The sequence below is a fragment of the Oncorhynchus gorbuscha genome, linkage group LG14, assembly GCF_021184085.1.
Source record: "Oncorhynchus gorbuscha isolate QuinsamMale2020 ecotype Even-year linkage group LG14, OgorEven_v1.0, whole genome shotgun sequence".
Taxonomy (NCBI): Eukaryota; Metazoa; Chordata; class Actinopteri; order Salmoniformes; family Salmonidae; genus Oncorhynchus; species Oncorhynchus gorbuscha.
The window spans coordinates 30,285,468-30,313,345 of record NC_060186.1 but is presented as its reverse complement, the minus strand read 5'-3'; the positions used below and the strand labels follow the sequence as shown (position 1 = coordinate 30,313,345).

General features: G+C 43.7%; 1 protein-coding gene across 5 annotated transcripts in view; it reads right to left on the bottom strand.

Moving 5' to 3' along the window:
• Window positions 1-228: 228 nt before the first annotated feature.
• LOC123994765 (fibroin heavy chain-like) overlaps window positions 229-27,878 on the bottom strand; it is a 71,723-nt gene continuing 44,073 nt past the window's right edge. For 4 of the 5 annotated variants that reach the window (XM_046297745.1, XM_046297747.1, XM_046297748.1 and 1 more), the window contains 21 exons: window positions 27,195-27,257; window positions 26,947-27,021; window positions 26,814-26,846; window positions 26,060-26,080; window positions 25,924-25,950; window positions 25,820-25,834; window positions 25,559-25,582; window positions 19,937-19,996; window positions 17,901-18,329; window positions 17,679-17,801; window positions 17,543-17,575; window positions 17,393-17,449; window positions 16,821-17,282; window positions 16,187-16,684; window positions 15,782-16,102; window positions 15,621-15,653; window positions 15,177-15,539; window positions 14,450-14,509; window positions 11,413-11,454; window positions 10,956-11,021; window positions 229-3,433 (listed from right to left, as the gene is read on the bottom strand). In XM_046297745.1, coding sequence (XP_046153701.1) covers window positions 3,387-3,433; window positions 10,956-11,021; window positions 11,413-11,454; window positions 14,450-14,509; window positions 15,177-15,539; window positions 15,621-15,653; window positions 15,782-16,102; window positions 16,187-16,684; window positions 16,821-17,282; window positions 17,393-17,449; window positions 17,543-17,575; window positions 17,679-17,801; window positions 17,901-18,329; window positions 19,937-19,996; window positions 25,559-25,582; window positions 25,820-25,834; window positions 25,924-25,950; window positions 26,060-26,080; window positions 26,814-26,846; window positions 26,947-27,021; window positions 27,195-27,257 — 2,852 coding nt within the window. In that variant the 3' untranslated portion in view covers window positions 229-3,386. The remainder of the gene's footprint in view (window positions 3,434-10,955; window positions 11,022-11,412; window positions 11,455-14,449; window positions 14,510-15,176; window positions 15,540-15,620; window positions 15,654-15,781; window positions 16,103-16,186; window positions 16,685-16,820; window positions 17,283-17,392; window positions 17,450-17,542; window positions 17,576-17,678; window positions 17,802-17,900; window positions 18,330-19,936; window positions 19,997-25,558; window positions 25,583-25,819; window positions 25,835-25,923; window positions 25,951-26,059; window positions 26,081-26,813; window positions 26,847-26,946; window positions 27,022-27,194; window positions 27,258-27,878) is intronic. The other variant, XM_046297746.1, reaches the window with a different exon arrangement.

Here is a 27,878-nt window from a genome sequence, read left to right as displayed (position 1 = left end):
TCTTGCTGTGCAAAAAAGCAGACAGTCACTAGAGTTGTGTGTGTGTGTGTGTGTGTGTGTGTGTGTGTGTGTGTGTGTGTGTGTGTGTGTGTGTGTGTGTGTGTGTGTGTGTGTGTGTGTGTGTGTGTGTGTGTGTGTGTGTGTGTGTGTGTGTGTGTGTGTGTGTGTGTGTGTGTGTGTGTGTGTGTGTGTGTGTGTGTTGGAAAAGATTAGACTCACAACACAACATTCAGGTAATTTCTTTATTTAAAAACTGTGTACCGTGTAAAAAAAAAAGTGCATCATTCTCTTCTAAGGTAAAACACAGATGTTCTTTGTCTGTCTGGGCTTAATGATATAAACACTAGAGCCCATAGATGATAACTCAAGATTACAAAGTTTCATTAAACATGTAACATGACACCTCAGGTAACACTAGCATTAGAGAGCATTCAAAGGCAATGTAAAAAAATAAAGCACTTTTTTTTTTTAAATCAGAAGAGTAGACATTGTTGAAAATGTTTTAGCATTTTTTTCCTTCATAATTTAAAAAGCTAAAGTAAACAAATAGTTTAAATTCAGAGTGAAAAGACTTGAACTGCATCGGTGTTAAACCGAAATTACACCCGGAGATGCCTGTCAACGGTGTGAAATTTGCTTGCGAGAGGCCAGCGTCAATTCACATATACTGCGTAGCGTATGCCAACGTAATCGTCATGATAATCCATAATAAACAGTTGTAATTGTTATGTTCGCTATATAGCACCTGGGAACTATTTTTGCGTGTTCCTTTTGACTCATCTTAGATGTCCTATGGGAGCCACCGTACCTGCCTGCACAGGCTAAAAAATTGTTATTCATGAACATGAGGAGAGTTGTAGCTAATAAACCCGAGCAGTCTATAAGGAATTTAGCTAGTTCGTTCTTCCTACATAATAGTATTCTCTCTTGAAATCGTAGTTCCTCGAGTTTCCCAGCCGTAGTCTGCCAAGGCCTGGGGTCTACAGCAGGTTGTTCATGAGCTACCAGTAGCTCGCAGCTCACCTATGAGTAGCTCACCAAACAATTCTGAAAGTATATGCAATTTTTCATCTGTTCCATCGCAAACTGTCATAAACAAATCTCCCATCCGACACTGCAAGCTACCACTTATCTAAACAACGCAACATTGACATTATTCCACCCCTTGTTAGCCACTATTGGCATAAAGAATTAAACCTTCACAATATCTGACAATTCATTTCCGGTAGTATTGCCTGTCTGTCTACTGTATATGGTGTGGCGCGTTGTCAATCACTCCGTGTGTAGCCAGGTGATGCGATAACCGTCTTGTGGGCTGACAGTAGGCTTACCAGGCAGAAGTTTATCATAAGTAAAGATATCATTTGTATCTATTTGTTATTTACTAACTTTGCCATTAAATGAGCAGCAGCAGGAGTACAGAACCATCGCCAGACTGGCACATTAGAAGGCACATTCCTTACTTGCTAGATGCACAATAAAGGGGAAATCTATTTGTTTCCCCCCCCCAAAAAAAGGTATCCTGATGTGATTTAACCATTGACATGTCCTCAGAGCAAAGTTCTCTATGAACAATTGTAATTTTGAGAGTAAAATCAACATCTTAAACCAGAAAATATAAATCAGAGAAAACGTATTTTGGGGAATTGAAAACATAATTTTGGAGAAAACAAATCTGACTTTATAGGTCTCCCCTTGCTGTTTATTAATCCTTATTTTACCAGGTATATTGACAGGAAACCGTGCACTACTTTCTCTTATACACTAAGGACCTGAGGAAGAGTTGAATGGGAGAGGAGAAGCGACATGTCACATTTTTCTTAAAGTAACTCAGGCTAGAAAAGTTTGGAGACCCCTGGCCTAGGCTATATGCCTGTGATTGAAATTCTATGTATTTGTTTTCAAATATGTATTGGCAGTTAAACTGATCAACACTGAATAGACACTTTTTAACTATACATTTCACATTTCCAGACATAACGATGAAAACAGTCTATTTTCTGGCAATTTATTTGCGAATTTTACCAGCATTGCTTCTTGTAGATGTGGAGAGAAATAGACTTCCTTCTAAACTGATGTGTAATGACACCGGTGAGGCCCATCTGTTGTCTCTCATTCTCTCCCATGCATTCTATTTCCTGGGTGAATTAACGCGCGTAAAAACGTTGGGCTTTTGTCAACAGTCTGCAGTTATATGCTCTCTACTGTTTAACATAATCTTCTAAGTCACTAAAACTAAATTAACTGAGTACTGGTAACTTACAAAAAATGTGTTGCTTTAATTTAATGAGTCAAGGAAATCAGTTTTTCAAATAATTTGAGTTAACAGAATTATGTTTTACGGTGATAGGTCTGAAAACAGGCCAATCTGTGGAGATGAGCATGATTATAATATTAGTTTTAATCAACTGCAAATGTCATGTAGGTACTGTTGCTCTCAGTAAAGCCAAGATGAGGATTTTAAACAAAGAAAATATACGTTTGCATTTTCAGTCATCTCAACTATGGCTGTACTAACACAGTCATATCGGTGTGATTAAGTATTCAAAACACTCACAGCAATTCAGTGTTATACAGCCATTCAGAAAGATGTTGATAATATTTCAGGCAAGTGGCTTAGTTAAACCTTACTATATATATTCTGTAAAGGCATTATACACGACTGCATATAAGATCTTAAAACCTTTACTAATGGCTCTAAGGGCAATAAGCTCCTTTTTTTGAGAACTGCTGAAACTAGAATCAGAGTTAGAACATGAGCGTTGCTGTGGACACACACTGCTTTTGAGGGTTCAGAGTAGACACAGTTCTAAATCAAAAATGGTGGTTGTAAGATTACCACTCTAAAGAGATCTCCTATGATTTTAATTTATGGCAGCAGTGTGTGTATATATCTCAAGACTCCTTGGGCCAGATATTGTAAATGTTTGCAACTAAACAACTTGAACAAAAACTAGGTATATTGAAAAGTGCAGGTGCAAATGTTGAGTAAGTCTGGGCCTGTGTGTCAATAGCATAGCTTTATAGAGGGATGTTAGTCACATTAATCAGAAAACAGACAGTTTAGTCAGCATACAGACAGGTCTAGAGGCACTCCGTTGTGGGACGCCTTAGTATCAGTGTTTTAAACAAACATGATTCTTGGTGGAGCTAAATGGGTAAATGGGGTACACACAGGAGGGGCTAAAGGGGTACAGGTGAGGAACAATAAACACATGATCACAGTTTCAGAATAAAAGATCAAACAGGCTCTGGTTTTGCCATTGCCCGAGATTCACACTTTAAAAGAAAAAAGGGACATATTAGTAGTTGAAAATCAGTACATTCTTGAATCATGCAGTAGCACCACAATGTTGTTGATGAGGTCACTTCTTTTTGCTGCTCTCTCACTTCCTCCTCCGTCCGCAGTATATACCCTGGCAGTTGGCGACCCCTGAAGGACCATTCACAGCACAGCATCTCAGGGCCATTTGATCAAATTACATACAATCAAAAAATAATATTTACAGTATAGCAAGGGTGGAACAACATGTATTATGCACAGTGGTGTCCGAAATTACTGACAACGGCCCCAGGACCAGTGGAAGGAAGCAAAATAGCCCCATAACTTCAATGATCCACCACCATATTTGTCTGTTGATACGGGGTTCTTTTCTGGTTATGCATTCTCATTTCAACACCAAGCTCACCACTGGTGTACGTGGCCAAAGAGCTCTATTTTTATGTCATCCAACAAATGGAAACTTCCACATGCCTCTTGTGTCTGAGCCGTTGAATTGAGATTCTACTTTGTCTCTGTACTGACGCTTAGCTTGTTTAATAGCCTTGCGGAGGGAATAGCTGCATTGTTTATATTCGGTCATGTTACCAGACACCTTGCCCTGATTAAAAGCAGTGGTTCGCGCTTTCAGTTTCACGCGAATGCTGCCATCAATCCACGGTTTCTGGTTAGGGAATGTTTTTATCGTTGCTATGGGAACGACATCTTCAACGCACGTTCTAATGAACTCGCACACCGAATCAGCGTATTCGTCAATATTTTTATCTGACGGTTCCGGTTGGAGCGAGTGGTCGCATCTGCACTTCGCTCCCGCGGGTAGTATAACTTTTTCATTATATTTCATTATAGCACAACGATTTGATTTGTCTAATCTTAGCAATTTCTTCTCAGCTATCTACATAGCCGTCTTTGTATCAAAGATAATTGCGTAATTATCGTATTTCGCCGTCCTAACGTAGTCTTCACTAGCCAGCTAGCTAACGTCCACTGATTAGCTGCACTGGAGAAACTATTACACTCAACTGAACGACTTGATTAGTGTAGTGTTAGCTAGCTACATAGCTGTCTTTGCTGTCTTCGTATCATCGTATCCAAGATAATTGTGTTGTTTAGGTTTAGAGTGTGTAGTCTTAGAGTGATTATCTTAATTTACCGAGGTTAGCTAGCCAGCTATTTGTCGTCCTTAACGTAGGTGACTCTGCTAGCTAGCCAACGCTAGCCAACGTCTTCTGTATAGAACTCAACAACCCGGTCGCATTCACAGGTAGTATCACATTTTCACTTCATTTCATTACAGTACAACGGTTTGATTTGTTTGATCGTAGCTAGCTACATAGCTAGCTACATAGCCGTCTTTGTATCAAAGATAATTGTGTAGTCTAGAGCGATTTTCTAGGTTCGCTAGCCAGCTATTGTCGTTCTTTTAACGCAACGTAACGTAAACAACACTGCTAGCTAGCCAGCTAGCCCCCGAATAGCAACACTGCAGAAACTATTACACTCAACGGAACGACTTGATTAGTGTAGTGTCAACAACGCACCCACTGCCAGCTAGCCTACGTCAGCAGTACTGTATCATTTTAATCATTTTAGTCAATAAGATTCTTGCTACGTAGCTTAACTTTCTGAACATTCGAGACGTGTAGTCCACTTGTCATTCCAATCTCCTTTGCATTAGCGTAGCCTCTTCTGTAGCCTGTCAACTATGTGTCTGTTTATCCCTGTTCTCTCCTCTCTGCACAGACCATACAAACGCTCCACACCGCGTGGCCGCGGCCACCCTACTCTGGTGGTCCCAGCGCGCACGACCCACGTGGAGTTCCAGGTCTCCGGTAGCCTCTGGAACTGCCAATCTGCGGTCAACAAGGCAGAGTTCATCTCAGCCTATGCCTCCCTCCAGTCCCTCGACTTCTTGGCACTGACGGAAACATGGATCACCACAGACAACACTGCTACTCCTACTGCTCTCTCTTCGTCCGCCCACGTGTTCTCGCACACCCCGAGAGCGTCTGGTCAGCGGGGTGGTGGCACCGGGATCCTCATCTCTCCCAAGTGGTCATTCTCTCTTTCTCCCCTTACCCATCTGCCTATCGCCTCCTTTGAATTCCATGCTGTCACAGTTACTAGCCCTTTCAAGCTTAACATCCTTATCATTTATCGCCCTCCAGGTTCCCTCGGAGAGTTCATCAATGAGCTTGATGCCTTGATAAGCTCCTTTCCTGAGGACGGCTCACCTCTCACAGTTCTGGGCGACTTTAACCTCCCCACGTCTACCTTTGACTCTTTCCTCTCTGCCTCCTTCTTTCCACTCCTCTCCTCTTTTGACCTCACCCTCTCACCTTCCCCCCTACTCACAAGGCAGGCAATACGCTCGACCTCATCTTTACTAGATGCTGTTCTTCCACTAACCTCATTGCAACTCCCCTCCAAGTCTCCGACCACTACCTTGTATCCTTTTCCCTCTCGCTCTCATCCAACACCTCCCACACTGCCCCTACTCGGATGGTATCGCGCCGTCCCAACCTTCGCTCTCTCTCCCCCGCTACTCTCTCCTCTTCCATCCTATCATCTCTTCCCTCCGCTCAAACCTTCTCCCACCTATCTCCTGATTCTGCCTCCTCAACCCTCCTCTCCTCCCTCTCTGCATCCTTTGACTCTCTATGTCCCCTATCCTCCAGGCCGGCTCGGTCCTCCCCTCCCGCTCCGTGGCTCGATGACTCATTGCGAGCTCACAGAACAGGGCTCCGGGCAGCCGAGCGGAAATGGAGGAAAACTCGCCTCCCCTGCGGACCTGGCATCCTTTCACTCCCTCCTCTCTACATTTTCCTCCTCTGTCTCTGCTGCTAAAGCCACTTTCTACCACGCTAAATTCCAAGCATCTGCCTCTAACCCTAGGAAGCTCTTTGCAGACCTTCTCCTCCCTCCTGAATCCTCCTCCCCCCCCCCTCCTCCCTCTCTGCAGATGACTGCGTCAACCATTTTGAAAAGAAGGTCGACGACATCCGATCCTCGTTTGCTAAGTCAAACGACACCGCTGGTTCTGCTCACACTGCCCTACCCTGTGCTCTGACCTCTTTCTCCCCTCTCTCTCCAGATGAAATCTCGCGTCTTGTGACGGCCAGCCGCCCAACAACCTGCCCGCTTGACCCTATCCCCTCCTCTCTTCTCCAGACCATTTCCGGAAACCTCCTCCCTTACCTCACCTCGCTCATCAACTCATCCCTGACCGCTGGCTACGTCCCTTCCGTCTTCAAGAGAGCGAGAGTTGCACCCCTTCTGAAAAAACCTACACTCGATCCCTCCGATGTCAACAATTACAGACCAGTATCCCTTCTTTCTTTTCTCTCCAAAACTCTTGAACGTGCCGTCCTTGGCCAGCTCTCCCGCTATCTCTCTCTGAATGACCTTCTTGATCCAAATCAGTCAGGTTTCAAGACTAGTCATTCAACTGAGACTGTTCTCCTCTGTATCACGGAGGCGCTCCGCACTGCTAAAGCTAACTCTCTCTCCTCTGCTCTCATCCTTCTAGATCTATCGGCTGCCTTCGATACTGTGAACCATCAGATCCTCCTCTCCACCCTCTCCGAGTTGGGCATCTCCGGCGCGGCCCACGCTTGGATTGCGTCCTACCTGACAGGTCGCTCCTACCAGGTGGCGTGGCGAGAATCTGTCTCCTCACCACGCGCTCTCACCACTGGTGTCCCCCAGGGCTCTGTTCTTGGCCCTCTCCTATTCTCGCTATACACCAAGTCACTTGGCTCTGTCATAACCTCACATGGTCTCTCTTATCATTGCTATGCAGACGACACACAATTAATCTTCTCCTTTCCCCCTTCTGATGACCAGGTGGCGAATCGCATCTCTGCATGTCTGGCAGACATATCAGTGTGGATGACGGATCACCACCTCAAGCTGAACCTCGGCAAGACGGAGCTGCTCTTCCTCCCGGGGAAGGACTGCCCGTTCCATGATCTCGCCATCACGGTTGACAACTCCATTGTGTCCTCCTCCCAGAGCGCCAAGAACCTTGGCGTGATCCTGGACAACACCCTGTCGTTCTCAACCAACATCAAGGCGGTGGCCCGTTCCTGTAGGTTCATGCTCTACAACATCCGCAGAGTACGACCCTGCCTCACACAGGAAGCGGCGCAGGTCCTAATCCAGGCACTTGTCATCTCCCGTCTGGATTACTGCAACTCGCTGTTGGCTGGGCTCCCTGCCTGTGCCATTAAACCCCTTCAACTCATCCAGAACGCCGCAGCCCGTCTGGTGTTCAACCTTCCCAAGTTCTCTCACGTCACCCCGCTCCTCCGCTCTCTCCACTGGCTTCCAGTTGAAGCTCGCATCCGCTACAAGACCATGGTGCTTGCCTACGGAGCTGTGAGGGGAACGGCACCTCAGTACCTCCAGGCTCTGATCAGGCCCTACACCCAAACAAGGGCACTGCGTTCATCCACCTCTGGCCTGCTCGCCTCCCTACCACTGAGGAAGTACAGCTCCCGCTCAGCCCAGTCAAAACTGTTCGCTGTCCTGGCCCCCCCAATGGTGGAACAAACTCCCTCACAACGCCAGGACAGCGGAGTCAATCATCACCTTCCGGAGACACCTGAAACCCCACCTCTTTAAGGAATACCTAGGATAGGATAAGTAATCCCTCTCACCCCCCCCCCTTAAGTTTTAGATGCACTATTGTAAAGTGACTGCTCCACTGGATGTCATAAGGTGAATGCACCAATTTGTAAGTCGCTCTGGATAAGAGCGTCTGCTAAATGACTTAAATGTAAATGTAAATGAAACGCCTGGAGTTTGCTAAACGGCATTTGGATTGGAACTGTGCTTTTGTCAGATGACATGAAAATAGAGCTCTTTGGCCACGTACACCAGTGGTGGGTTTAGTATCGAAATGAAAGCAGAAAAGAATCCCATACCTACTGTCAGGGACGGACTGGAACAAGAATTCGGCCCTGGAATTTCATCCTCACTAGCCCACATCACTGTGCGCACTACCAACTCGTCCCAATATGTATACATATTTTATTTTTTACCTTTTAACCTAGGCAAGTCAGTTAAGAACAAATTCTTATTTATTTATATGCAGTACAGTACCAGTCAAAAGTTTGGACAACACCTAATCATTCAAGGGGTTTTCTTAATTTTTTACTATTTTCTACATTGTATAATAATAGTGAAGACATCAAAACTATGAAATAACACATATGGAATCATGTAGTAACCAAAAAAGTGTTAAACAAATTAAAATATAACTGACTCTTCAAAGTAGCCATCCTTTGCCTTGATGACAGCTTTGCACACTCTTAGCATTCTCTCAAGCAGCTTCATGAATGCACTGGAATGCATTTCAATTAACAGGTGTGCCTATAACACTTTTTTGTTGTTGGTTACTACATGATTTCATATGTGTTATTTCATAGTTTTGTGTGTCCAAACTTTTGACTGGTACTGTACACATAAAACATGATGTACTAAAAAATCACTCATATTGGCCCGTCGGCCACTTGTTGCCGACCCCTGCTCTACCCTGCCCCTACACACCTTAGTTAAAAACAGGCAGTAGTGCTGACACATAACAGTACAGTACAGTGTTTATCAACCCATTTCTGTACCAGTGACTGGCGAGATATTGTCCTCATCTTTTTTAACCAGCTTATTTTTTTAAACAAATACAATGTGTAAAAACACTCCTGGCGATACAACTCACCGCTATTAACTGTGCCTCTGCTCTAGCCATTTCGTTTCCCTCCCTGTTGTGCTGTCTGTCTCAGCGTCTTCTCTGCTGTAACTCTGTGCTTCTTTTTGTTCTCTGTCTGTCAGCCTGTCTGCTTCAGCCTTATACGTTACAAAAGCCAAGCTAATGTCTTAAGGCCGGTTTATAATTGGTCTAACGACATGTCTGTAGACAATTTAGAATGCGAGTCAAACTCTGGTGGAATGTCTGTAGGCCTTCGCTGCAACTGTCGGTTTCCTTTTCGCACAGACATTTAAAAAGTTTACGCCTCTGCGACTGACACAAGGTCGTTGCCATGGTTACCGGACATCCACAGCAACCAGACAAATCCTCCTGTGACCAAACAATGCAGGAGTTCTAAAGTTCTCTAAAATAATTACCTACTGTTATTTATTCACACTGTTGCAGTAAGCTATTTTCTGTAAGCTCGCCATTACCTTGTAAATAATGTTGTGGATTTATTTTCCTGTAATAACGAATAAAAAGTAGCTTAAGTTGTCAGCTATACTTTGGTCATTATTTGAACTGGCTAGCCAGCTAGCTAGCTAACTAGTTAGAAATTAACCAAAGCATTGTTTAGAAAATTGCTTTTAGTTGCCTGGCTTGCTAGGTTGACATTTACTAAATCATTTTGGTTCAGAAGTAAGTTGTTTAATCTTTTCCGGCGTGTGTGCTCCATCCATATCTCAAAGCCATATCAAATATCTTGGTTGTATTAAGTTGTTATTAAGCTGAATAGTGAGAGTTGAGAAATTATACATACAGAAAGCTGAGACCCTGCTCTCTTTGACAGGGACAAGGGGACGAAGCTTCCAAAGGTGTGTTTTTCCCGCAATTGCATTTTTAAATGTTTTACGATCAGAACGCATTTTTCTCTCAAGTGCATTGGGGAAGAGGAGAGTGGTTCGCTTATCACAGCAGCATACTCCAGCATAACAGGCACAGGGGTAGGGCAGACACTTTCATTACAGGAATAATTAGGATAATGCCCTTTACTGTTAGCCATGAAGTTGAGTGAGGTTACAATATAGAATGTGCTCTTTCTACGTTTATAGGCACCCTTTCTGTTTTTTACGATTCATGATCTTGGCTGTCTAACTAATGATGGAGTCGGAGCAGGTCTCTTTGCTGATGTCGCATTTGACTTTGAATGTTAGTTTGCGTGACTTCAGCTCAGCCTATCAGAAAACCGTGCTGGTCCATCTTGGTATGGGGGCTGGCCGTTGCCCACTGATCAGCCAAAGGCTTATTATATAAATTGAGAAATTGCAAACACGTTGTCAAAAAATGGCCCAAAAAACTGTTCCAAAGCCCATGGGCCGCCAGCCATGTCACCTTTTTTAGTTGACCTTTTTTTAACTAAGCAAGTCAGTTAAGAAAATTCTTATTTACAATGACGGCCTAGGAACAGTGGGTTAATTGCCTTTTTCAGGGACAGAACGACAGATGTTTTAATGTTCTATTTTTCTATAAAACAAATATGGTGGTGGATCTTTGAAGTTATCGGGCTATTTTGCTTCCACGTGTCCTGGGGTCCTTGTTAAGGTCATCATGAACTTTACCCAGTACCAGGACATTTTCCCCAAAATTTGGTCACCTCTACCAGGCGAATTCTGTACGGAGTAATGGACTAAGATCACTCCCAATGTGTTCTCCAAAAAATAAAACATCCTCGCAAGGTGAGGTATTGAAAGCTATTAAAAACAGAGGTTTCAACCATTTTGACCCCTACCTTTTTTTTGAGAAAAAAATGATTACCTGTTAAACAAAATATATTTCTGTGAGCTATTGTATTAGTATGAAATAATATAATTTCAAAAAAAATTGAGCACACAGCATAGCTCATCTTTATCAAGTAGGTAAATCATTTTGGACCCCACTGTATATTATTTACAACACAAGACATTGTGCTCTGGTGTTGTTGTTTACCTCTGTAGCTGCGTGCTCCCAGGAAGCCTTGCATGGCTGTGTATTTGGCTGCCTTCTGTGCCTTTGCTGGAAGAGTAGAATAAGACAAGGAGGTTCATCTATTTAAACCTTATGTGTCCAGTACAGCTCAGGAATGCCAGAAACATGTCTATTTCATGTATCAGGTGTTGTGCCATAAGGTCAAGTAGTTTTGACTCAATTCATCACTAAGCAAAATGAGACCAAGTCCCTAAAAGACAAAAGAATAGCAAACTATTTGCGAGTCTTTGAGCTGATATTGTGTTTCATTATGTTAATCATTCTGACTTAGTGAGGTGTCAAGCTAATCAAGATTAACATGTGTTAATTAACTGTGAGCAAGCGGGAGTGAACATGCGTACATGTGTATTTGTGCTTACATGTGCATTTGAGTATCAGGACAGTAATTGATTATAATATGTGAAGCGGAATGTCTTACATTTCTGCCCTGACTGTCCCGCTTCTCCTACTCCGTAGCCTCCTAGAGGAGAAGAAAAATAACAGGAAATAGACAAACCCACATCAGTCATAATAAACAGCTGATCATTCCTACTAAACTGACTATTTAATCTGTTCATTTTTTGTCAGGCATTTGTTAACATAATAAATAAAGGACTGACATCTCTGCAACATCAATGTTTAATAAAAACCAAAGACTTTGACTCTCAGAAAATTGTATACTAAAGCTTTTCCAACCTCTTTTTTCATACCATGGGAGATCATAGTGAATATAAACTCATGTGAGAGGTCTCTATAGTAAAACTCCTTAACATCTTCTAGCATACACAGTGGAGGATTACACTTAGAAATATTGAGAAAAAGTGCTTTGATATGGCGTCGCAACAATGTTTTACGACACCTTGGCTGTTATTTAGATATTTCACTATTGACTATTTTGAAGCAGAGATGAATTGGTATTTGTGAATTGACATTGTAGTCTCGGTCCTAATTTATGTGCTCTACATCACTTCTGGCCGCATGGCAAATGGCCCAATACAATGCCCAAAGGTCAGTCAGCCCTTCCCTGTCAAGAGGCCAAATTCTCTCTCTACAGTATCCAGAGGACTTAACATTGGAATGTGTGATATAATAATAGTAAGGATTCGTGTTTGGTAACTATCTGAAACTTGTTCACTGAGGGTAACTCTGATGCTATATGGATGTATGATCTCTGTGGTAACGTGTATATGTTCAGTGTGTACTCTCGACACCATAAGCAAGGGTCTCTTTTGTCCTCTTGGGAATTATCGCTCTCCCTCACCCCCCTAGGTGACCACATATACAGTAACTTCAGAAAGTATTCATACCCCTTGACTTATTCCACATTTTGTTGTGTTACAGCCTGAATTCAAAATGTATTAGATATATATTTTTTCTCACTCACGTACACACAATACCCCATAATGACAAAGTGAAAACTAGAAATGTTTGCAAATGTATTGAACATAAAATACAGAAATCTCTCATTTACATTAGTATTCACACACCTGACTCAATACTTAGAAGCCCCTTTGGCGGCCATTACAGCTTTAAGCCGTCTTGGAAATGTCTGTATCAGCTTTGCACATCTGGATTTGGGGATTTTCTCCCATTCTTCCTTGCAGATTTTCTCAAGCTCTGTTAAGTTAGACGGGGGAGTGGTGGTGCACAGCAATCATTAAGTCTTTCCAAAAATGTTCAATGGGATTCAAGTCTGGGCTTTGGCTGGGCCACTCAAGGACTATCACATTCTTGTTCTGAAGCCATTCCAGCGTTGCTTTGGCTGTATATGCTTTGGTCATTGTCCATCTTCGCCCAAGTCTAAGGTTGTTTGCACGCTGAAGCAGGATTTACCTTTATTTGGCTTTACCTTTATTTACCTTTATTTGGCTCCATTCATTGTTCCCTCTATCCTTAACAGACTCCCAGTCTCTGCTGCTGAAAAGCATCCCCATAACATGATGCTGCTACCACCATGTTTCACAGTAGGGATGGTGTTGGAAGGGTGATGAGCTGTATTCTCCAGACATAGCGCTTTGCATTCAGGTCAAGGAGTTACATTTCAAAGACTTACATTTTTTTCTCATCAGGCCACAGAATATTTTGTCTTATGCACTCAGACTTTCACATGCCGTTTGCAAACTCCAGGTTTGCTGTCATGTTCGTTTGTCTCAGGAGCGACCTCTTGTCTTGCCACACTCCCATAAAGCCCAGTTTGGTGAAGTGCTATAGAGACTGTTGTCCTTCTGGCAGGTGCTCCCGTCTCAGCCAAGAAACTCTGTCGTTCTGTCAGAGTGGTCATTGAGTTGTTGGTCACCTCCCTGACCAAAGTCCTTCTTGCCCAGTTGCTCAGTTTGGTTGGATGTATGTGTGTGTGTGTGTGTGTGTGTGTGTGTGTGTGTGTGTGTGTGTGTGTGTGTGTGTGTGTGTGTGTGTGTGTGTGTGTGTGTGTGTGTGTGTGTGTGTGTGTGTGTGTGTGTGTGTGTGTGTGTGTGTGTGTGTGTGTGTGTGTGTGTGTGTGTGTGTGTGTGTGTGTGTGTGTGTGTGTGTGTGTGTGTGTGTGTGTGTGTGTTTAACACAGGACAGGTCAGTTTGTGTAACTAAAGAACAGCTCCTTAGAGCCTGCATGTTTGAATTCAGAACCATAGTTAGCAACATGTTCATAACACTTGCACTGTTAAAGCTCCATGGCCTTTGCGGTGTTGCTCTCTCACCTGGTTGATAGCCAGCTCCACCCTGGGAGCCATAATAATCTGGTTGATAGCCAGCTCCACCCTGGGAGCCATAATAACCTGGTTGATAGCCAGCTCCACCCTGGGAGCCATAATAACCTGGTTGATAGCCAGCTCTACCCTGGGAGCCATAATAACCTGGTTGATAGCCAGCTCCACCCTGGGAGCCATAATAACCTGGTTGATAGCCAGCTCTAACCTGGGAGCCATAATAACCTGGTTGATAGCCAGCTCCACCCTGGGAGCCATAATAACCTGGTTGATAGCCAGCTCTACCCTGGGAGCCATAATAACCTGGTTGATAGCCAGCTCCACCCTGGGAGCCATAATAACCTGGTTGATAGCCAGCTCCACCATGGGAGCCATAATAACCTGGTTGATAGCCAGCTCCACCCTGGGAGCCATAATAACCTGGTTGATAGCCAGCTCTACCCTGGGAGCCATAATAACCTGGTTGATAGCCAGCTCCACCCTGGGAGCCATAATAACCTGGTTGATAGCCAGCTCCACCCTGGGAGCCATAATAACCTGGTTGATAGCCAGCTCTACCCTGGGAGCCATAATAACCTGGTTGATAACCAGCTCCACCCTGGGAGCCATAATAACCTGGAAAGAGCACACAGTAAACAAGCCATCTAGCCTGCACTAAACAAGCAGAGGCTACAGAGAATACCAACACATGGGATGTATGTTCCTACCCCCCTTGGTAGTTCACCTTGTACCTAACTCCAGGTACACCCTATATTTACCCCCCAGGTAACTAACCTGGTACTCCTCCTCTTCTCCCGGTAGCTCCAGCACCAGGTACCCCACCTGCTCCACCACCTGGATAAGAGGTACAGGTGTGTTAGGGTGTGTGTAAGATAGAGGGGAGTTCAACAAGGGTGCTGTTTGCGATGAACAATTTCAGTTCAACCATTTGAATTACCATTCCAAAATGTTACGGTAAAGCTGCAAATAGCAAATCTTAGTATGGATAACTGTGACTTTTTACCAGCAATATTCAAAGTGCAAATTACTTTGCTATTATTACTGCATAGAAACCCTACACAGCCACATTATTATTTGTATCAGCAGTTTAAACCCGAAACAGATACTTATGTTCGCCAAACAATGACCTTCCCATATCAAATACATGGTAAATATAAAGAATTGGCCCAAAGATATATTTCCAAATGTATGTATTACAAATATATTTATGTTTCAAAATTGCCAAAGAAATACCTTATTTGGCAAAACATTTATAATTCACATGTATCCTAAAATGCATCAAGGTTATATACAAAACAAATGGAATGTTTCCCTTCTTAAACGCACCTATGGACTAACACAGGTAAACTGGACACACCTGAAGAACAGATTGATTGTAAATTCAAAAGCGCCAGAAGGCCAGTGAAAAGGTAAGCAGGTGTCTAGTCATCATCAGTTGTAGCTACACCAAGACCCTGGACAGTTAACTACAGAGGGGATACAAGTATGTTTTCTTCCATACCTGGTCCAAAGAGAGCTCCACCCGAGGAGGAGGAGCCATAACCTGATTTGTTTGGCTTCACTGCACCCTGTCCGGCTCCACCTGGTCCATAACCACCAGGCCCAGTCCCATAGCCATCTGGTACGACCCCAACTCCTCCCTGGCCAAGTCCGGTCCCAGCACCCCCTCCTGGTCCATAACCACCAACAGTTCCACCACCAGGTCCAAATCCAGCTCCAGGACCATAACCACTGGGGACACCTCCACCACCACCAAGCCCAGATCCAGGCACTCCACCCTGGCCTACTCCAGTCCATGCTCCCCCTCCTGGCACACTTCCCTGGCCAGCTGCTTGTCCTCCTCCAATGGTACCACTTAGCATACCTGTCAGTGGAAGAACTTCATCAGCAAAAAGATTATTCCTTGCGAGAATTAATGGAACTTCTAAAAAGATTACATACTCACCATATTTACGAGCTTTTGCATTTGCGTCATACCCTGCAATACAAAACAGGTATCACAAATTGTTTGCTCTAAAGTGCATTTTTCTGAGTGGAGAGGTGTATAAATAAATACAAAGAGATGATCTCTATTGATCCACACTTAAAAGCAGTTATTTTCAGTACCTCCAGCTCCAGTTCCCTGTCCAGCCCCAGCTCCAGGTGGTCCATAGCCACCTGGTCCGGCCCCGGCTCTTCCCTGACCAAGTCCGGTCCCAGCACCACCTCCTGGTCCATAACCTCCATGGGTTCCAATGCCAGGTACATACCCAGCACCCGGACTACTACCGCCACCAAGCCCAGATCCAGGCACTCCTCCATGGCCTAGCCCGGTACCTGCTCCCTCTCCAGGCACTCCTCCCTGACCTAGCCCAGTCCTTGCTCCCCCTCCTGGCACTCTTCCCTGGCCAGCTGCTTGTCCCCCTCCAAGGGAACCACTTAGCATACCTGTCAGTGGAAGAACTTCATCAGAACAAAGATTATTATTCTTTGAGAGAATGAATGGAACATCTAAAAAGATTATGTACTCACCATATTTATGAGATCCAGCGCCACCTGGTCCATAGCCACCAGGTCCAGCCCCATAACCTCCAGGACCAGCTCCGCCAGGACCAAGACCAGCCCCAGGCCCATAACCTCCAGGCCCAGCACCATAGCCACCAGGTCCTGCCTCTGCTCCACCTGGTCTGGCTCCACCTGGTCTGACCCCAGCTCCTCCTGGCCCTGCTCCACCTGGTCCATAGCCACCAGGTTCAGCCCCATAACCTCCAGGACCAAGACCAGCCCCAGGCCCATAACCTCCAGGCCCTGCACCATAGCCACCAGGTCTGGCCTCTGCTCCACCTGGTCTGACCCCAGCTCCTCCCGGCCCTGCTCCACCTGGTCCATAACCTTTATGTCCGGCACCATATCCACCTTGCCCGGCCCCAGCCCCACCTAGTCCGGCCCCGGTTCCTCCTGGTCCATAACCAACTGTTCCGCCACCATAACCACCAAGCCCATCTCCAGCTCCAACAGCTCTCCCATAGCCTGAAACAGAGGGGACAGTGAATTCACAGACACTGGATACATTTTTATTTTCACACATGATGTAAATGTGATGTGACATTATTAAAAATGCATGTCACAATACATTTAGGTGGTTTTCCAGTGCCAGTTCCTGTACCTGTTCCAGCACCTGTGGGGTATCTGCTACCAACTCCACCTGGTATATATCCACCTGGTCCAGCTCCACCTTGACCTCCACCTAGACCGCCTCCTTGACCTCCACCCACTCCTCCTGGTCCGGCTCCTATGGCACCCAGGCTGCCAGCTCCACCCAGACCTCCACCAACACCACCGGCTCCAGCACCTCCAGTCTTGTATGGTTTGGATCCATATCCTCCAGGCCCAGCCCCTGTCCCGTAGCCACCTGGCCCAGAACCATGGCCACCTTGCCCAGCACCATAGCCACCAGGACCAGCTCCAGCCCCATAACCACCTGGACCAGCACCATAACCAACGGGTCTGGCCCCATAACCACCGGGTCCAGTGCCATATCCTCCAGGACTGGCTCCGTATCCGCCTGGTCCGGCACCATATCCTCCAGGACGTCGTCTTCCTGCTCCAAATTGGCCAGCACCATATCCTAAGTGGAGGAAAGAGAAATTACATGGATGAGCTTGAAGCAGATATTTTTTTAGAAGAGATACAAACACAGAAAGACATGCAGACAGCTGAAAGAATGCTCAAAGGTACCTTTGCCCGGCTTCCCTGAGCCCAGTCCTTCTCTAGCCCCAGTTGGGTAACGTAGACCTGAGAAACCAAGCCTGTGATTAATGCTCTAATAAAATTAACATTACGTGTGTGAACTCCTTTCAGACTGACAGGGCAGTAACTTTAACATACCTCCACCTGGCAGGACTCCACCAGCTCCGTAGCCTGCAGAGAGAATAATTACCATAATGAAAACATCAGGACAATCATCTTGTTGTGGTGTTGAGTTGAAACCAGAAGACTTATCTGGTTTGCAGTCATGGCTTACTTTTTCCTGGTTTGGGGGTTCCAGCTCCTACATCACCAGCACCACCACTCCCAGGGACCAGAGCTGCTCCTCCAGCACCTCCTGCACCCAGACTGCCATCCCCACCTGCTCCATAACCTAAAGCTGCAGAGACCAACAGATCATTAAAGTGTCATCTTAATCTTTACTTCGTTAACAGTGACAGCCCTATATAGTCTTGTTATAGTAGCTTTTAAACTGTACCTTTGGGTGGTTTGTCACTACTGCCTGGTCCTGCACCTCCTCCAACTCCTCCAGGTTCTACTCCTGCTCCTCCAACTCCTGAACCTCCAGCTCCCCCTGTACCGTTAGGACTTCCTCCCACTCTAACTGCACCACCGTCTTTCCCCCCTGCTCCTCCTGGTCCTCCTCCTCCTTTACCATCACCATCTCTTCCTACACCGCCAGATCCACTGCCTGCTCCTCCTGGTCCTCCTCCTCTACCATCACCATCTCTTCCTACTCCGCCAGATCCACTGCCTGCTCCTCCTGCACCATCAGGACCTCCACCAACACCTCCTGCTCCTCCTCCTGCATCTCCCTCTCCTTCACCAGGTGTATCTCCTCTTGGAGCCTTCAGAGGTTTAGCTCCAGGTAGAGTGCCCCCTCCAGTGATATCACCGTTAGCAGCACCTGTAGAACCAATCAGGTGACAGAGGTTTCAGACCCAAACCTTGCCAGACAGATCGATGTGGAACACAGAATACCACGATCGTAACTGCTGCAATTGTCTCTTGTTAATAACTTCTTATGGCTGGGGGCAGTATTGAGTAGCTTGGATGAATAAGGTGCCCAGAGTAAACTGCCTGCTCCTCAGTCCCAGTTGCTAATATATGCATATTAGTATATTTGGATAGAAAACACTCTGAAGTTTCTAAAACTGTTTGAATGATGTCTGTGAGTATAACAGAAATCATATGGCAGGCAAAAACCTGAGAAAAAATCAAAACAGGAAGTGGGAAATCTGAGGCTTGTAGTTTTTTTAACGCAGACCCTATTGAAGATACAGTGGGATATTGGTCATTTTGCACTTCCTAAGGCTTCAACTAGATGTCAACAGTTTTTAGAAACTTGTTTGAGGCTTCTACTGTGAAGGGGAGCCGAATGAGAGGGGAATGTGTCAGAGGTCTGCCAGCAGCCACGAGCTGGTCATGCGCATTCACATGAGAGGTAGCTCCTGATCCATTGCTTTTCTGAAGACAATGGAATTCTCCGGTTGGAATATTATTGAAGATTTATGTTAAAAACACCCTAAAGATTGATTCTACACATCGTTTGACATGTTTCTACTGACTGTAACGGAACTTTTCAACTTTTTGTCTGCTCGCGCATCATGAATTTGGATTACTGGGCTGAACGTGCTAAAAACAAGGAGGAATTTGGACATGAATTATGGAAATTATCGAACAAAACAAACATTTATTGTGGAACTGCGATTCCTGCGAGTGCATTCTGATGAAGATCATCAAAGGTAAGTGAATATTTATAATGCTATTTCTGACTAATGTTGACTACCCAACGTGGGGATATTTCTTTGGCTGTTTGGTCTCTGAGTGCCGTACTCAGATTATTGCATGGTATGCTTTTTCCGTAAAGTTTTTTAAACATCTGACACAGCAGTTGCATTAAGGAGAAGTTTATCTAAAGAGCCATGTGTAATAGTTGTATCTTTCATCAATGTTTATTATGAGTATTTCTGTGAATTGATGTGGCTCTCTGCAAAATCACCGCATGTTTTGGAACTATTGAACATAACACACCAATGTAAACAGATTTCTGGATATAAATATGCATTTTATAAAACAAAACATACATGTATTGTGTAACATGAAGTCCTATGAGTGTCATCTGATGAAGATGATCAAAGGTTAGTGATTCATTTTATTTCTATTTGTGTTTTTGTGACTCCTATCTTTGGCTGGAAAAATGGCTGAATTTTTCTGTGACTTGGCGGTGACCTAACATAATCGTTTGTTGTGCTTTCACTGTAAAACCTATTTGAAATCAGACACTGTGGTGGGATTAACAACAAGATTAGCTTTAAAATGGTATAAGATACTTGTATGAGAGCCCTGCATTTCACTGGCTGTTGTCATATCCGTTAACGGGATTTCAGCCCTAAGAAGTTTTAATAACCTTTCTTTTAACAGTTTCATTCAGACAGTCTTAGCTGATATTCCATGTTTTAGGTTTTACAGGAGATTGTTTTGGTGAAATCATGTACACAATGAAACCATCACCTGCTTGTCTTTCTTTAGAGGGTTTTCCGCCGGCACCAATACCGATGCCTGTTTCCGAACCTAATGAAGATAAAGGACTTCAAATGACATCACCTGTACACATAGCATAACTGTTAGTCAAGCACTACTGAAGGCTATAGGGGCGGAACTTGATTTGGCATCTACAGTACCTTCAGAAAGTATTAAAACCAATTCACTTATTCCACATTTCGGTTTTGTTACAATCTGAATTCAAAATGGATAAAAAATGTTTTTTCAATCTCACCCATCTCCACACAATACTCCGTAATGAAAAAGTGAAAGCATGTTTTAAGACATTTTTGCAAATGTATCTCTTTTACATAAGTATTCACACCCCTGAGTCAATACTTTGTAGAAGCACCTTTGGCAGTGATTACAGCTGTGAGTCTTTTTGGGTATGCCTCTTTCTACCCCTGGATTGTGCAACTTTTACCATTATTCTTTTCAAAAATCTTTAAGCTCTGTCATATTGGTTGTTCATTATTGCTAGACAACCATTTTCAGGTCTTGCCATAGATTTTCAAGTAGATTTAAGTCAAAACTGTAACTCGGCCACTCAGAAACATTCACTATCTTCTTGGTAAGAAACACCAGTGTACATTTGGCCTTGTGTTTTGTGTTATTGTCCTACTGAAAAGTGAATTAATCTCCCAGTGTCTGGTAGAAAGCAGACTGAACCAGGTTTTCCTCTAGGATCTTGCCTGTGCTTAGCTCCATTTCCTTTCTTTTTTTTCCAGAAAACTCCCCAATCCTTAACGATTACAAGCATACCCATAACATGATGCTGTCACGTTCTGACCTTAGTTCTTTTGTTGTGTCTTTGTTTTAGTATGGTCAGGGTGTGAGTTGGGTGGGTTGTCTATGTTCTTTTTTCTATGATTTGGGTTTTCTGTCGTTGGCCTGGTATGGTTCTCAATTAGAGGCAGCTGTCAATCGTTGTCCCTGATTGAGAACCATACTTAGGTAGCCTGGTTTCACTTTTGAGTTGTGGGTGATTATTTTCCGTGTCAGTGTTTGTGCCACACGGGACTGTTTTGTTTGTTTCGGTATTTCACGTTGTTATTTTGCAGTTTAGTGTTCATGTCAATAAAGTATCGTTATGGACACTTACCACGCTGCACATTGGCCCGATATCTCTTACTCCTCGTCAGAGGAGGAAGAAGAAACTCGTTACAGATGCATCCACCACTAGCTTGAAAATATGTAGAGTGATACTCAGTGTCACGTTCTGACCATAGTTCTTTTGTGTTTTCTTTGTTTTAGTGTTGGTCAGGAAGTGAGCTGAGTAGGCATTCGATGTTGTATGTCTAGTTTGTCTATTTCTATGTTTGGCCTGATATGGTTCTCAATCAGAGGCAGGTGTTAGTCATTGTCTCTGATTGGGAACCATATTTAGGTAGCCTGTTTTGTGTTGGGTTTTGTGGGTGGTTGTCTTCTGTCTTTGTATCATTGCACCAGATAGGACTGTTTCGGTTTTCACAGTTGTTGTTTTGTATTTTGTAGTGTTCTCGTTTATCGTCTATATTAAAGATGTTGAACACTAACCACGCTTAATTTTGGTCCTCCTTTCCTTCAACGGAAGAAGACCATTACACTCAGTAACGGATCCTGGACAACACCCTGTCGTTCTCAACTAACATCAAGGTAGGTTCATGCTCTACAACATCCGCAGAGTACGACCCTGCCTCACACAGGAAGCGGAGCAGGTCCTAATCCAGGCACGTGTCATCTCCCGTCTGGATTACTGCAACTCGCTGTTGGCTGGGCTCCCTGCCTGTGCCATTAAACCCCTACAACTCATCCAGAACGCCGCAGCCCGTCTGGTGTTCAACCTTCCAAAGTTCTCTCACGTCACCCCGCTCCTCCGCTCTCTCCACTGGCTTCCAGTTGAAGCTCGCATCCGCTACAAGACCATGGTGCTTGCCTACGGAGCTGTGAGGGGAACGGCACCTCAGTACCTCCAGGCTCTGATCAGGCCCTACACCCAAACAAGGGCACTGCGTTCATCCACCTCTGGCCTGCTCGCCTCCCTACCACTGAGGAAGTACAGTTCCCGCTCAGCCCAGTCAAAACTGTTCGCTGCTCTGGCCCCCCAATGGTGGAACAAACTCCCTCACGACGCCAGGACAGCGGAGTCAATCACCACCTTCCGGAGACACCTGAAACCCCACCTCTTTAAGGAATACCTAGGATAGGATAAGTAATCCTTCTCACCCCCCCCTTTAAGATTTAGATGCACTATTGTAAAGTGACTGTTCCACTGGATGTCATAAGGTGAATGCACCAATTTGTAAGTCGCTCTGGATAAGAGCGTCTGCTAAATGACTTAAATGTAAATGTAAATGTAGTAAGATGTTTTGGATTTGCCCCAAACATAACACTTTGTATTCAGGAAAAAAAGTGAATTACTTTGCCATATTTTTATCGTTATTACTTCAGTGCCTTGTTGCAAACAGGATGCATGTTTTGTTATATTTTATTCTGTACAGTCTGCCTTCTGTTCACTATGTCAATTAGGTTTGTATTGTTGAGTAATTACAATGTTGCTAATCTATGCTCAGTTTTCTCCTATCACAACCATTAAACTCCATCTCTTTTTAAAGTCACCATTGGCCTCATGGTAAAATCCCTGAGCAGTTTCCTTCCTCTCCAGCAACTGAGTTAAGAAGTTTTCCTATATCTGTAGTAACTGGGTTGGTACACCATCCAAAGTGTAATTAATAACTATACCATGCTCAAAAGGATACGCAATATTTTTACCCATGTCCCAATTAGGTGCCATTCTTTGCGAGGCATTGGAATAGCTCCCTAGTCTTTGTGGTTGAATCTGTGTTTGAATTTCACTGCTCGTCAGAGATCTTACAGAGATGAGGTAGTCATTTTAAAAATCATGTTAAAAACTATTGCTACTTTTATGTGACTTGTTAAGCACATTTCTACTCTTAAAACTTAGTTAGGCTTGCCATAACAAAATAGTTGAATAATTATTGACTCGATATCAGTTTTTAATTTTTAATTAATTTGTAACAATGTCAAAAAACATACATCCACGTTGACATTATGGAGTATTATGTGTGGGCCAGTGGGGACAGTGTTTAGATTATAACTGGAGGTAATTCAGACACTTGCACATATATAGACTAGGATTAATTTGTTTCTAATATATGTTAATAAGTATTGGTGGTTACATTGTACAGGTACATTGTTATTGTTTAATTTGTTTAAAAAATAACACAACTGCTTAAAGCAAGTTAGTTACAGTACGCTCATATTTGTCATGGAGACTCAGATTGTTGATTAGTTTTCGGTGCAAGAGGAAAGTACTTTGGTTTTACAATTCCAAATGGCTGAGACAGCCATGCAGTAATAGAATAATCCAGAAATTGTACCTGCATTAGCCCTAGACTAGGCAGGGTTAGATCACAACAATAGCCAGGTTAAAGTCCTGAACTAAGTGTTTGAGACATCACTTTTAACTCTTATCTTGAACAATGATGAGCATCTGGAAAATGAATGATTAATTATGTAAGCAGAAATCTTCGATTATGAAAGGGCTTATCTTTGCACTGGCAATGTATTATTAGTAGTAGTAAAACAGCTTGTTTCCTTCTTGAAGCTATTAGTGGCGAATACTGCCAAGTTCAGGCATATCTACATGAATGTCACATAATGTTCTGCATAAACATGTTATGGTTAGCCCCAGTCACATACTGTACTGGCCTGGCATGTTATGACAAGCTCCAGTCACATACTGCACTGGACTGACATGTTATGGTAAGCTCCAGTCACATTCTGTACTGAACCGACATGTTATGTTAAGCTCTAGTCACATTCTGTACTGGACTGACATGTTATGGTAAGCTCCAGTTACATTCTGTACTGGACTGACATGTTATGTTAAGCTCCAGTCACATTCTGTTCTGAACTGACATGTTATGTTAAGCTCTAGTCACATTCTGTACTGGACTGACATGTTATGGTATGCTCCAGTCACATTCTGTTCTGAACTGACATGTTATGACAAGCTCCAGTCACATACTGCACTGGACTGACATGTTATGGTAAGCTCCAGTCACATTCTGTACTGAACCGACATGTTATGTTAAGCTCTAGTCACATTCTGTACTGGACTGACATGTTATGGTAAGCTCCAGTTACATTCTGTACTGGACTGACATGTTATGTTAAGCTCCAGTCACATTCTGTTCTGAACTGACATGTTATGTTAAGCTCTAGTCACATTCTGTACTGGACTGACATGTTATGGTATGCTCCAGTCACATTCTGTACTGGACTGACATGTTATGGTAAGCTCCAGTCACAGTCTATACTGGACTGACATGTTATGGTAAGCTCCAGTCACAAACTCGACTGACATGTTATGGTAAGCTCCAGTCACATACTGCACTGGACTGACATGTTATGGTAACCTCCAGTCACAAACTCGACTGACATGTTATGGTAAGCTCCAGTCACATACTGCACTGGACTGACATGTTATGGTAACCTCCAGTCACAAACTCGACTGACATGTTATGGTAAGCTCCAGTCACAAACTCGACTGACATGTTATGGTAAGCTCCAGTCACATACTGCACTGGACTGACATGTTATGGTAACCTCCAGTCACAAACTCGACTGACATGTTATGGTAAGCTCCAGTCACATACTGCACTGGACTGACATGTTATGGTAACCTCCAGTCACAAACTCGACTGACATGTTATGGTAAGCTCCAGTCATATACTGCACTGTACTGACATGTTATGACAATGTCCAGTCATATACTAATGTCAATATCATGGCATGTTATGACCAGGTTCCAGTCACATACGGTACTGGCCTGTCAAGGCACAGAGCCTTCATTTACCTCCAGCTTTACCACCAGAGCCGATACCGATACCCAACCCAATACCACCATCGCCCAGCATGACAATACCAGTGCCCGCACCAATCGCATCACCAGATGAACCTGACCCAGAACCAGTGGAACCTGATGAAGAGACTATAGGTTGAAAGAGATGAACCTGTTGTCAATGAGGTCATCACTCTGGAGGTACTTTCATGCTCCTCCCATGTCTTCTGAGTGTTGTAGAAAGACAAATAATCTACATTCAGTTTCAAACAGCCAATTCGACTGGATCAAACAGACTTATTTAGTTAAAACTCCACCTTTTCTCTTTGTATATTAGACAGTATGCTAGACGAGCATCATGTCCATAGATATCTATATACAGACACACACACACACAGTGGTGGAAAAAGTAGAAAATTGTCATACTTGAGTAAAGTAGATAACTTAATAGAAAGTTTTACATTTAAAAAAAAGTGAAAGTCATCCAGTAAAATACTACTTGAGTAAAAGTCTAAAAGTATTTGGTTTTAATTAGTCTCTAGTTCCCCTCTTTATGTGAGGAACATCAGGGGTCTGACAGTCACTTACCAGCACCAGACTGGCTCTGGTGCTCAACACCAGCTCCTAAGTCCTCTGTAGAAAAACAGACCACGTGATCCAAGTGCAGACCACAGAATGAAAAAATAGGCACGTAGACATAAGGGTATGGTATTAGTTTACAAATATGTGGTTATTCTATTCCTCACCTCCAGAGGGAACTCCTACCCCATCTGCACCTCAAGAGAGTGATAGTGGGAGAGGAGGGGGAGGTGATTTAGAGGAGGGGGGGGGGTGAGTTAGAACAAGAGAGAGAGGAATCCGGATGGAGTGAAAGACAAAGAGAGAGAGAAAGAAAGAGAAAGAATACCTTAAGTCATGTATGCATGCAACAGATATCAATCATTAAAAGGCTGTTATTACATATGTATATTGATATCACAATTAACACAAAGACAACTGATACTCACCAACTCCAGCTCCAGCTGTATAAGACAAGACATGAAAGATAGTATTAGACTTCATGTAATGGTGACACAGACATCAAGATAATATCAATGCACCACAGACTCACCACTGGGTTGAACAACTCCAGCCCCAGCTGTATAAGACACAAGAATTTCAGATGTTGGCCAATGAAACCACACATTATTGAATTCAGGATTAGTATATCATACGTCTAGATAACGTGAGATTCTTAAATCACTTACTTTCTGGCACTGCAATTCCACCTACGGAACCAAATGGAAACAGACATTTTAGAAGTGAAACAATACTATGTACTGTACATCTGTTACGTAATAGTGATGAAAGTTAGCATGAAAAGGGTTGAGAGCTGATGTGTGAGAAACTCAGAGTTGGAAGCGAAGAGAGGTGAGAAAGGGTGACAGCGAGATGCATATTGCCTTACTGGGTGAATCAGGGGCTGTGTCACTAATGATAATAGCGATGCCTGTTGCCAAAAGAGACAACAGAGAACAATGACTATGGTCCTCATCCTCAACATCACTGCATCCTCTCTGCAATCTCATTGGCAGTGCTGTGTGTGCAAAGTACCAGTAGTTGGTTTTCGTCTGGCTTCATGTGCACACATATGATACCAGAAAACTTTGTGTGCTTTCCGCACCCTATTCCCAACATAATTCACTACTTTTGACCAGGCACTACTTTGACCAGAGCCCTTGTCGGACCCTGGTCAAAAGTATTGCACTATACAGGGAATAGGGAGCCATTTGGCACGCATCCCTTTTGTGTTCTACAGTATGTCTGGTATCATATGTGTGCACATGAAGCCAGACAAAAACCAACTACTGGTACTTTGCGCACACAGCACTGCCAATGAGGTTGCAGAGAGGATGCAGTGATGTTGAGGATGAAGCAAAGGTAACTTTAACACAAACAGTGCTCATTAACAGATGCAGAAGAGACCTATTACATTATCTCTAAAAGATCAGATGAACACACCTGGGATTGCTGTCCCCCCGAGTCCCGATTGATCTGTTAAACAGAAAAGAAAGAGAAATGCATGTGTTCACACATACAACTAAAGCCCAAGACTGGAACTAGGGATGTTTGATCAGGTAGTTATCAGAAATACCTGGTTTTCCTCCAATGCTAGGGATTCCTGTGTCTCCCACCCCTCCTCCAACAGCACCAGCTGTGACGCCGGTGCCTGTCATGAGATGATAAAGGTGTTATAAGAATTATATAATGTCAAAAACATCACCTTAGTTTATGGCTTCTTCTCTAAAACCACTGTTGCACTCATTGAAGTCAATGGCTAAATCTTGATTGGCCAGAAATGATGTTCGAATGGTTTCAGCAATAGGATTTGGCCTAACCCACCATCTCCTGGGCCACCAGAACTTCCAGATCCTTCTAGAACCCCACCGGCACCACCAGGCTCACCTGGTGGAACAAAGTAACAACAGGTAACTACCAAAATAGAGGAAACACCAACATAAAGTGTATTAATAGGGCGTTGGGCCAGAACAGCTTCAATGCACCTTGGCATAGATTAGTGTCTGGAACTCTACTGGAGGGATTCAACACCATTCTTCCATGAGAAATTCCATAATTTTGTTGATGGTGTTGGAAAACTGACTCTAGAATCTCCCATAAGTGTTTAATTGGGTTGAGGTCTGGTGACTGAGACATATGGTTTACATCGTTTTGATGCTCATCAAATCATTTAGTGATTACTCATGCCCTGTGAATGAGGGCATTGTCATCCTATGGGGGTATAGCCATGGTAGCCAAAATAATAGCCTACACAGCATTTTTATATATGATGGGATGCTCATTGCTGAATTGACTCAAGAACCACACCTGTGTGGAATACTTGCATTCCTCATTTACTCAAGGGTTTTCATTATTTTGGCAGTTACCTGTACTATGAAAAATGGGAAAGTTTCAAATATTAATGGAATGAATATGACACATGCAGTGACATTCCAGTGTGACATAGCAAACAAAAAGGGAGAAAAGTGTTTATACTGGACATCCTAGATATTATTTAAACATCCATTG